Source organism: Cetorhinus maximus, chromosome 3 (genome assembly GCF_964194155.1).
Source record: "Cetorhinus maximus chromosome 3, sCetMax3.hap1.1, whole genome shotgun sequence".
Classification (NCBI taxonomy): domain Eukaryota; kingdom Metazoa; phylum Chordata; class Chondrichthyes; order Lamniformes; family Cetorhinidae; genus Cetorhinus; species Cetorhinus maximus.
The window spans coordinates 135,550,011-135,562,335 of record NC_135881.1 but is presented as its reverse complement, the minus strand read 5'-3'; the positions used below and the strand labels follow the sequence as shown (position 1 = coordinate 135,562,335).

The 12,325-nt window shown below is 42.9% G+C and overlaps 1 protein-coding gene across 1 annotated transcript in view; it reads right to left on the bottom strand.

Moving 5' to 3' along the window:
- The window catches only part of chn2 (chimerin 2), a 379,687-nt gene that overhangs the window by 187,781 nt on the left and 179,581 nt on the right, over window positions 1-12,325 (bottom strand). The window contains exon 2 of the mRNA XM_078539034.1: window positions 10,415-10,453. Within this exon, the coding sequence (XP_078395160.1) occupies window positions 10,415-10,453 (39 nt within the window). The remainder of the gene's footprint in view (window positions 1-10,414; window positions 10,454-12,325) is intronic.

The following is a 12,325-nucleotide window of genomic DNA, read 5'->3' as shown; positions in this document are numbered from 1 at the left end:
AGGAAACATATTTTCACCCAGAGGATGGTCGGAGTCTGGAACAAACTTCCTGAAAGGGTGGCAGAGGCAGGTTTAATCAAGTCATTCAAAAGGGAATTGGATTGTTACCTGAAAAGAGAGAATGTGCAAGTTTACGGGGATAAGGCAGGGGACTGGGACTAGGTGGAATACTCTTTCAGAGCCAGTGCAGACTCAATGGGTCGAATGCCCTCCTTCTGCACCGTAAAGATACTGTGATAAGAGCTGCACATCTCCTCCAATTTGGACGACATCAAAGGGGATAAGGGTGATGAGCTCCTGGATGGTGAGGGTGCAGGCGATAAGGCCACTGCACTGGCCAAACGAGGCAGACATAGTCATGAGGCCCTCATAGCCACAAGATTCCAGGAGGATGATGACGAGATGCAGTGAGGACACTGCTGAGATCTTTACTTTGCATCTGGGTAGCGCACATACGCTCTATGAAGAGGCTCATATCATCGAGACAATGCTGGGAAATAGTTGCCACATGGACTTTAAGACAACTTGCTCATTTGGCAGGCTTTTCCTTCAGCTGTTTCCTTCAGCATCTTCACCTGTCAGGAATGGCGTTGAGATGGATGGGGCAGCCCCGCCCAAAAGGTGCTGAGAGCACACAGAGAACATCACAGAACCCAGTGGCGCTTGGGTATGAGATTCTTGCAGCAAAAGAAGCCATATGGAGGTGCACGCATCACTAATCTGGAGAATGACTTTGAAGCCGGGTAATCACTGTGCTCAAAAGGTTACACTCTGCACAGTGGGGAGGCTCTGAACTGTGACAGCAGCCTTTATTTTGTGCATGAAATGAGGTTTCACATCTGATTGACATGAGTATTGCTCAACATAACAAAGAGCCATAGACAAGGAACCATTCTTGAGAGTGTATTTACAACGGTCAACATTAAGAACAAGTGATTAACACTCGTGCCCACGTTGTGCAACTAAATCTTTTTGACCTTTCTAACCCTGCCATTTGGTGCTCCCCCAACATCCACAGCGGAGGTGAAGGTGGCCTGCTAACTGCTACACCCTGTTGTCTGTGATGACCTTGGCGGTGTCCACTGGAGGGCTGAGACCTGGAGGGCCCTGGACTGCTCTTGGGGTCCTGCTGTATGGCAGTGGCACCCTCCTCGGCCTGTGGAGCTGGAGCTGCAGCTGCTGGGTTCACAGGGAGAGGGGACTCGGATGGGCCGGACACTCCCAGAGTCACCTGGGGGAATGACCCCAGGGTGCGCACCTGCTGATCCCTATGGTGTGCCCTGGCTGACTCATTGAGAGGAAGGGGCAGCTGGAGTGAGCTCGAGATGTCCTGCCACCTTCTTGTGTTGACACTGATGGATGCCTGCAAGTGTCTCAGTGATGGAGTGCAGCTCCTGCAGCTGTGCAGGACCAATGTCCTGGACCAAGGTCTCCATGGCAGCTAGCATTCTACCTGTGTTGACCTCGGTGCATCGGCATGCCGACGCTATCACCTCAGACTGAAGGCGGACTGGCTCCTCCATCGTGGAGTGTGGTGGAAATCCCTTCCTGATGTTCCCGAACTTGCCTTTGCAGCTCCAGCGACTGAGGTATGACCGAGTTCAGGGGCTTCTCATCTGACTCAGGCTCAGCAGATTTCTGGTCTTCCGAGTGCCGGAAACCTGGGAAGACCTTGCCGCCTCCTGCTATGGATCAGGCAGTGCAATGTGCTCACCAGATTCTGACCCTGAGGCTACTCTAGAACAAGTGCCACTGAGGTTTGTGTCTCTGCGCTGGTGGAGGGTGCGGGTGAGCACTGTGACGGGTCTTCAATTAGGGTGTCATCAGATTCCTCTTCCAAAGTGTCTTCGGGGCTTGAGTCAAGGCCCTGGCTTGTGGACTTCCTCGGCTGCTTCTCAGATGTGCTTGCAAAAGCAAGGAGACATAATTAGTGCATGCAAGGGACTGCAGAACAGGGAACGCGCTCACAGCATGGCTGTCAGATGGATGTTGCACTGCTGGATCCTCACTTGGTTGAGCATCGCCGACCTCACTGTCAGCACAGGAATGGTCCAGGCCGTCGCCAGCCAGCTGGATGGCTCTATTTTCAAAGTCTATGAGGACCTTGATGTCGGGCATTCCTCCACCAGTCTGCGGCCTCTCCCTTTTATTGTGTGTCAGCTTTGTCCTGCATGAGTACAAATGGAGAGAATGTAAACAGGACACCTGCCAGGCCAGATAAGAAGGATGCAAGGCATGTGTGGGTGGTGAGTGGTGCCATGGATGGAATGAGGGCACGATCCGTCAAGTAAATAAAGCTTTGTGAGAGAGAGTGAATGGTGATGTCCCTTGAACTGGCGGTGAATGAGACCCCTGTGGATGTGTGATGGGTTTATGAGTGTAAAAATTAAGTGTGATGAAAAAAGTGACTTACCATGGCGGAACGCAGAAGATCATTCATCCTCTTTCAGCACTGGGTGGCTGTCCTCTTTTGCAGGACATTGGCACTGACCACCGCTGCCACCAACTCACATGCTGGATTGTCCAGAGTGGAGTAGAGGACTTTGTGGCAGGCCTCCACAGTGTCCAGTAGGCACTCGACGGAGCCGTCACTAAATTTGGAGGCAGTGTGTTTCCTGCCTTTGGCAGCCATGACTTTCCAGCAGCTTTTGATCCCTTAGAGAGTGCTAGCTCTGTGCAGAGGCGCCCTTTAAATATGCTGCCCGGATTACTGAAGGCCTGAGGTCACAGCAGAGTGGGCGAATCAGAGGCTGAACTGCCAACACTCCAACGTGAAACCCGTGCCTCTGCATTTTTGAAACAAAGTGCCACACAATACAGCAGAAAAAGCCACCACTGTCGTTGGCGGATCAAACACTGCTTTTCCCGCCCAATATTGGACTTTGCTGATTTCTGGGACCATTCCACCCTATGTACAAAGTGGGAAAAGGGATAATATGGTGCAGCGTTCAGATTCAACTTTTGTTTTTGTTTACTTTCATGGAGCGAACAGTGGTTTTGCCAATTTTAAAGGGCCATCAAGCTCCAGTCAGTTCTTATAATCGAACGGAGATGGGTACACAGTGAAGGCAGCCATTATGACAATACTTATCTCATTGAACAGCTGACCCCCATGAGAATTCACAACTGAAAGAAGTTAAAGCTAGTAAACTAGTTTAAATTCGTATTTGCTTAATTTGACTGAAATTGTTCACAATTCACTAAAATAGTGAGCTGTAAATAAATAAAATATTTCCAATTTAATTTTCTCTTTGTTCTATCAATTCATCCACTGTCACCCATCCCATTCTACCGCCATAAGTGCAAATAAACAATTTCATCCCAAATGCCTGCCAGTCCTGCTCTGCATCAACAATAAATTGTCTAACCCTCTGATTATCCTGTCCCAGCCTCAGGGAAATATTTTACATTATCTTGAAACTCTAGTTGAGATTGGGATCTGACTAACATGAGGACAATTCAGCATGGATATGATGCAGTTTGTCAACAAGACGGAGAACAATAAGCAGTTAAAGGAAATGTTTTGTTTCTATTTTAGAGGGCAAATGCAAGACTCTAACGTTATCTGTAACAATAATTATATGTTATCGAAAAGAGTTGGAACATGACCAAGATAATAAACTGCTCCCTACTCTCTGATAAAGAGCAGACCCCCACAGAGAGTTTTCCCAATTTGTTTTGCTTCCTTTTCTACACCACACAATTCAATTAATGGAAGAATGAGAAGGCACATTATGGAATTCTCAGTCAACAGCTAGAATGCAGGCGGCACTAGCCTCCTAAGGATTCACACCGCCAGCATGATGTAGCATCACCATGTTGTAAGAGAGGCAATGACTTCACCTTTATTTCAGAAATCACTCATTTTTTACAGTTTTCATCTTTTTTGTGAAAAAGGACTCCTAAACTTCAACAATTCTCTCAAAAAAATCAAATGAATTATTGGAATTATATTATTGCAAGAAACATAAGCTAATCAATTTTTTTTGTCTAACCTGAATCACTTCTGTGGAAGTTAACCCACTTAATTCACGCAAGTAGGTAGGAACCACATGAATGTGGCATTAAACAGATAACCCCCAGCGCTGCAAACAAGGTGGGGTGTTTGGTAGCATGCGGGAAACCCAGAAGTAAGCTCAGAGCATTTGTCAGTGGCTTTTAAATGCAGCGACTGCATTTACATCAGACTTGCAGATCTCCCGGCCAATTGGGTTGAGTAGGTGTGATGATGATCCGCATGAGTGGATTTCAACTCCTGTATTTAATGGGGCACTGCAAAGATGACAGTTGTGGCAGGAGATTGTTTTGGAGATGAGCAGCAGGAGTGAAGTGCCATGCTCTTGGATTTAATATTGAAAACAATTTCCTAACCTAAGCTTGGCAGAGCAGGAGAGCACATTCAACTATTTCCTGACGTTTGTATCACATCAACGCCCTCACTTTGCCTTCTCAAGCCTACTCCAGCACATCACAATGGTAAACTGGTAAGTTTCTGTTTGATTTTCTCACCACATTAAAATTATTTGTTCATACCTCACTCCCACTTTGCCTATTTTTGATTGCTGCCTGTCCAGTGTCCTTCCTACTTGTGATGAATGTTAAGACAAGAGTTAATGCTGAACAATGGGGGTCTTTGAAAGGAATGCATGGTTGTTTACAGGACTGCTTCATTTTGGGGGAGGGGTGGGTGGAGGGGGCAGTGGAATGGATGTCACATGGGTGCATTCAGGGAACCTAACCATGCAATAATGAGGGCATCCATGCAGCAATGTGCAGCACTGCTGTTGCTGCACAGGTTGCATCCCATTCCTCCCCCTCCTCCTCTGAACAGGTTCTGTGCTCTGCAACTCGCTCCTCCTGAAAATCTAAATTTTGCTGTTGCACAATGTTGTGAAGAGTGCAACACACCATGACCATTCTGGAGACCTTAGCTGCTAGGTATTGATCTCGCAGATCTGTTGAGACATCTGGTTCAGTGACATGTTTAATTATTGTATGGCTTTCCATGTATTGCTCCTTGGCATCACTGGCTGAGTTCCTTATTTTTAGTCATCAGCCACATTTTATGTTGATAAACTTCGTCTCCAAGCAACCAGCCAGCAAGTCTACTTCAAGGTGCAAAATGATTATGGACAGTGGGCTGCTGCAGGACGAAAGCACCATGACAGCTGACTGGGAATCTTGTGCACACACCTGCATAAACGTCTATCTGTGGTCGCACACCAACTGCACATAGATCGAGTGTAATCTCTTGCAACAGATAATGATCTTGGTGATTTGACAGTGCTTTAGTTGCCACATGTGTGCAGTCGTGCTCCATATCTGTGGAAAGCCAATCAAAGCTACACACTCAAACATCTGCTCATTCTGACTGGCATCCTGAGTGACTAAGTATGCATAATTGTTTGCCCTGACAAACATGGCATCAGTCACCTGTCCTATAGGCTACCAACTGCTAGATCCTGTAAATGTCTCCAGCAGAGCCTGGAAGGAACCAAGGGCAAAGAAGTTGAGGACACTGGAAATGTGTGGCCACCCAGTCCACTTGACAACACATGACTTCTTCCAGTAAGTTGCAAATGTCTGCCACCACCTGTCACAAGCCCCTGAGATTCCTCATGTACTGTTATTCTGACATGGCCAGGAAGCTCAAGCTCTGCCTGTACACTCTGTGGTTGCAGCTATCGCCTCCTGCAGGCTACATTTCTCAGCTTATGCTCTCTGTCTTGTGGAGTGGCAGGTCCGCAAGGAGAAAACTATTGCTGTTTCTGCTATTGGTGGTGCACCTGCTGCTGTTCATCTTGGCCCCTCACCTAAGGTCCAAACTAAATCAGTATATGTGGCAACCATGCTGATGTAATAGTTCACAATTGCAAAGTGGAGATCAGATGTACAAACCTCCAAAATAGGGAAAGTAACTTCTCAGCACAAGTACTATGAACAAAAGCCTTTCACACAATTAGATAACAAAGCAGCTGTAAGGTTTCAATATTTATTGGAATATTTGCCTATCATTTCTTCAACCCCCTCAGTTACCACTATGTTCTCACCTTGCTTTCACTGGTGAAAACCAAAAAGCCCAGGAAACCCAGGCATCCGCAGTTAAATCCCTTAACTCATGTTAATACCTTAATGGGCTTATAAATATATTGAAACTGATAACCCACCTCTCCCAAGAGGTTTTCTCACACTCAGGCTAATGCACCACAGTTAAATGCGGAAGTCAGTGGGTTGGAGATGGCTTCCCAATGTGCTGTCAATTTCACCATTTTACTTGTGGTAAATTCAGAGGTATGCTGCATCATTATAATATTTAAATGACCAACCTGCCTCCTGTGAGGTGTTTGATTGCCTGCCCTCCCTTCATCACGCCTTTATTAAAACCAGAAGTGGGTGGGCTGGAGTCAGGTTTCAGATTTTTAACATATTTCATCCCAACCAATCCATACTCATCTGTTTTTGGAAGTAAGAGATCCCCCCATGTTCACAGAAAGATGTTTGCGTGTAAAATGGTTAATCAATTACTGTTGTGTCCTAGTAATTGCCACTTCAATTGGACCATCACAACAGCTGTTAAGGAATAGCTTGGTTACCACAGATGAACAGCAACGGGTTCCCAGCTCAAAAGAGCAATTTAAGCTAAATTATAAGTTTTGACAGATGTTTAGGTTTTCCAGTGAGGGGAAGCAGGTTGCTTATTTCTCAGTTAAATTGCTGGATGAAATATAATGCAATCGAGGGAAGAATGAAAAATTGGCCAGACAAGTACAGTCTTCACAGCAAGTCCTAATATATGCTATATATGCGGAACCAGCAATATTCCACAACAGTCAAAGAGCATAGGATAGAATGTATTTTACTCCAATTCAAAATATGAGTACTTTTATTCAACCCCATCCAGGAAGATTAAAAAGGTTGTAATTTACTGCAACGGGGGTGATGAAAAGAATTGATTAAAATTAAACACAGTTGGACATTGTTTTTGTGAAAAAAGTTTGCAACATTCTAATAATTGAAGGAATTTCCTGATAGAATAATTCAAACAGTAGGCGTTCCAGACACCAGCTGTATCAATCATTGTGTTTCTCCATATACTGGAAAGGCCTTAAACTGTCACAGGATCAGTTTTTGTCTGAACCTCAATTTTTTTTTCCTTTTGAAGGTTTTCACTCATTAAAGTGTTTAACAATGAATCATGTTTCATTTTAGGCACCTGTCATCAGCAATGAATATTGCCAGCTCTGGTACAGAATAGGTATGTGCAAAGTAAAGCTCCTTTAGTGGGGAAATGTCAGTCTTCGGGCTCAACCCCACAACAATGCATATGTAGAGGAGGACAGCTGATATACCTTGCAAGGAATCATTCCAAATTCAGGACACCACATTTTGATCAAGACACCACATTTTGGGAAGAAGGTCAAGACCTTAGAAAGGGAGCAGAGAATATCTACTAGAAGGTAATAAGAATGCCTGGAATGAGCGGGTTGACTTATGAGGATAGGCTGGGCAGGTTGGGCTTGATTCCTCTTGAGATTAGAAGAGTGAGGGGTTACTTGATTGAAGTATATAAGATCCTGAATGGTCTTGACAAGGTGGACATGGAAAGGAAGTTGCCTATTGTGGGTGAGTCCAAAACTAGGAGGCACTGTTTCAAAGTTAGGGGTCGCCCTTATAGAGCAAAGGTGAGGTGAAATTTTTTCTCTCAGAGGGTTTGGAACTCTCTGCCTCAAAAGGTAGTGGAAGCGGGGTCATTGAATATTTTTACGGCAGAGGTAGATAGATTCTTTTTAGGCAAGGGAATCAAAGGTTGTCGGGGGTAAATGGGAATGTGGGGTCGACTTCCGCTCCTATTTCATGTTTGTATGTAAATTTTTAGTTATGTGAGGAGACTAGAGAAATTGGAGTTATTCTCCTTGGGGGAAAAAAGTGTATCTGTGTTCCTATCTACATGCATTACATCACATTTATGTGGTATTTTCTAGACTTGACAATTCCAATGTTCTCATGATCAAGCTCTCATCTTCAATCCTCAGTGAGTCTGAGCTCATCTAAAACTCTGCTGCCCTAATCCTAACTCGCTGCAAGGCATATTCCCCCATCATCCCCATCCCCCACCCCGCTCACTGACCTACGCTGTCTCGAGGTCCATGCAGCAACATCTCAACTTTAAAATTCTCCTTCTCATTTTGAAATCCCTCCATACCTCACCCTTTCCTATCTGAACTCAGGAGTGTGAACACTGAGTGCTCCTAAACTAGGAATGAGAGCCCAGGTAGTTCTCTGAAAGCAACAGTGTTAAGCACCACGAGCTTTGGAGCCTGCCTGATAATGACTGGATCAAATTACACATTGCAGAGACTCAATTACCCAGCAGCAGACAGGATTAAATTACACATCACAATTAAACTGTTGGGTGTGATCTCCAAGGGGACAAATCAGAAATATGTGCAACCCACTTGTGTTGCAAATAAGCACTGCTGCTCTTCTTCGAAATAGTGTCATGGGATCTTTTACATTTGCCTAAGAGAGCAGGTGGGGCATACGTTTAACTTTTCATCTGAAAGATGGCACCCCTGACAGTGCAACACTTCCTCACTACTGCACCAGCAAGTCAACCTTGATTTTTGTGCTCAGGTCTCTGGAGTGGGACTTGAAACCATAAACTCTGACTCGGAGCAAGAATCCAACTAAATGGGCCATGGCTAACACTGTCACAAAAATTTTATAAAGTAGACTGAATTTTAATAGAAACTGTATTGTCTTCAGTCCAACATTGTGTGGAAATCAAACCAGTTGGCCTCACCTCATTAGTATTTTTCAGTAAGCCTTCCTGAAGGCACAGATAATACTTGAAGGAGAAAGTGCAAGGTTACAGTATCGCCTGTATTCCATTGTCACAGTCCCTGGGTCACTATTGTATAACCAAAGAGTGAGCTATCAGGTAAACAGCCGATTATAAGCTTCAGTTATTTGAGCACTGAATGATTTGAACCCAGGAAAATATCTAGCTTGGAACCAAAATTTCCAATTAGCGCCAAATTAGGAATAGTTTTGAACTGCACGTTCATCTCCCAAGGGACTGAATTGAGCGTTCCCAAAATCCTTTCACATGGAACCCTTACAGCCAGCAAACAGAGACTTTCATCCCATCTCAGCTGGAGATGAACCAGAGCCAACAGATAAAAGGGAAGTATCCACTCCACCTGGTTTCCTAAGCCATGAATCTGCCATTTTACAAGTGATTATTAGCCACTGAATTTCAACCCTAATTATAAAAACAATTTGCATTTACATAGTAAATTTCATGCAAAAAATGTCCCAAAGCAATTTACTGTAGAATTGGAGAACACTCTGCAGGAAGTGGAGAGAATTTGCAGATGAATAACAGGATAGGAATTGGATGGCTGTGATGGAGCACAATAGGTGGCAGAGGGCTTTGTCACAAATAGTGGAGTGTGTCAGGACTGTCAATGGTACACATTGGATCATGAAGCTGAAGGAAACTACAGAGGCAAGGTGAAACAAAGCTATGGAAGTATCTGAGATTGAAGATTTTGTGAAAAATGATGTTTGGGGTTTGAGTGGAGGGTGGGTGCTAGCAGGAAACCAGAATTCGGACCTTAACAATTCAGTGTGGAGCCTCCAAGGGCAGTGTCAGCCACCACGTAAGGTGGTTGCCGAGGGAGTTCAAGTGACAAACTGTTTTTGGTGACAAATGGTAACAACCACAGCACTGGTTGCCATTGGCCACCAATTTTTTCTTGCGTGGATGGGTTCAGCTCTTTCATTGGTTTTCACATTGTTCCCCTGTACAAATAGGAGAAGTTCCACTGGCCAGTAATTGAAGTCTTCATTGTGATTTTTAAAAAACTGTGCATGTGATCTTGTATTAGGACAGGCATCATTTAGACAAATTAACAAGCAGGTGTTGAAATGTATTGATCCACCCCTCTCGCCAACAAATGTTGTCATGAGGCCAAATAGACCAGTAATATGAGAGAGTAGGGATGAAAAAGGATTAATTAAATAAAATTAAAGGCAGTTGCTAATTTTAATTGCTTCAATGCTATTTCCAGAGCTCTGAAAATTCCCCATAATATAAATGGAATGAATTCAGAGCAGCAGCAGCCGCCTTCTGTTATGCAGTTGTGCAGTATAAATGGGGCATTACATTACTAAAACACCATTTTAGACAAATTAATGCTCTCTTTTATTGTCAAGTACATCTGTTAATTTGTCCTTAAGGACCTAATTAAAAATAAAATTAAAGCCTAAATTGCTAATTTGACATTAAAATGGAGGGGAAAATAATCACATTGCTGATGCAATGTTAACATCGAATGCATTATTATAGCTTACTTTTGTATAGAAACATATATATCATCATATATTTCACAGTCAGATTTTAACTTACAATAGGATTTCCATATTGGTGGTTGATACTCTTCGGCATCTAGAAAAGAAAATAGAAATTTACCTGTTAAAAAGATTAGACCATATTTTCTTTAATATTCTATGATTCTTTCATATGTACAAACTGTGCGTTTTATGTAATTGTGTGATTTACATATATTTCATGTACACACCAACACAAAGAGTTAGACTCAGTAAAATCATCAAAATATATGAATATACACAGGTATCCTAAATGAATTAATATTTTTCTTCTAGATATTATCTATTTCATAGTATAATCAAAATGATTCTAAGAATACAATCAGAATTGCAGGTAATGAAATCATATTTGTAAATAATACACATCTAAGTTATAACATAATAAGAAGTAATAAGTCTCTTAACAACATACATTGCTTGCATACTTTGGATTGAGATAATACTTTTCAAAACGGGGTGTAAGCATCATTTTAAGTCGAACCTCTATTTGACAAGCTTGTTCTATTTAAAACTTAAACCATTAATTCCTTAATCTTGCACACAAACACAATCATAAGTTGACACTTAGCAGGGTTTTAAGTTTGCTTCAAGTGGTATCCATTTTCTGGCTAAAACTAACAAATTATAATTATAATTATGAGTGTCCTACCATCCATTCTTAATTAGCACTTTTCTTAGATAATATCACCACCTTCAACACCTCTTTGATCCTTTTGTCTGTGACATCTTTTGATTACTGCTCCTATCACTGCTTGCTTGTCCCTACAACCATCCCACCCTCAACTTCTCTCCCCCCCCGCCCCCCACCTTAAACCAGCTTATATTTCACCCCTTTCCTAACTATACTTCAGTTTTGTTGAAGGGTCGTGTGGACCCGAAACGTCGACTCTTTTCTTCTCCACCGATGCTGCCAGACCTGCTGAGTTTTTCCAGGTAATTGTTTTTGTTTTGGATTTCCAGCATCCGCAGTAGTTTTTTGTTTTTAAATTATAATTAAGGTTTGTGCAGTCCTTTGGGAGAACAACAAGTATCTCCTTGTACTGGAACCTAAAGCATATTGTATTTGTACAGTTTCTGTCCAGAAAATATCATTTTTGGTATGTTAGTTTTATCTCTTGTTACCAGTTTTCCTTATTTGTACTCTATTAATTGTTGTGAAAGAGCCATAGAATTTGTATGCTAATTCTGCTGAATCTGTCATTCAAATGCTACAAGTTTAGCATTATTATAAAGCCAAAACCACAGTGCAACAATACAATTTGGAGTGAAACTTGGATATGAAGGTCCAAACTGATTCCATAGAAAGCAAAGTGACACTCTCTTCTTCAGAGTGTTATAACTCCACTTCATTGGGGTCAGGCCCTGACACCACGTTCAGAGCCCTTTACATTATAGTTGCAATGCTTTTGCAGTGAGTACATCCTTTCAATTCAGATCACATTGAAGTCAGGTAACTGTGAACATTAATGTCGAAACTCAGGAGCGGAAATTCCTGGAGAGATTCCTATTGTCTTTCTCGGTTGCACTGGTGGTCTCAAAACTTACTTGCACCTCTTTTCCAGCCTGCTTTTGCATGGTGTATTTTTTGACTACTTGCCTCAACTGCCACATGATTTTTCCTGAATTATGGAGATTTCAACTACACCATGTATAATGACAGGGAGAGGGAGTGAAAGAGGAGACGAGGATAGGGCTTTTACAACATGTACAAGACTCCTTTCTGACCCAGTATGTAAGAGGCTCAATAAGGAAAAAGGCACTGCTAGGAAGGCGGGGGGGGGGAAACAGTGCAGATAAATGAAGTGAATGTGGGAATCAGTGTTCACAATACAATACTGAAATGTAAGGTGGATGTAGGCTAAGTAAGGTTTCTGGTGAAGTTGTTGAGTTCAGTATTTAGTATTCCAAATGACAGATTCAGCAGGATTAG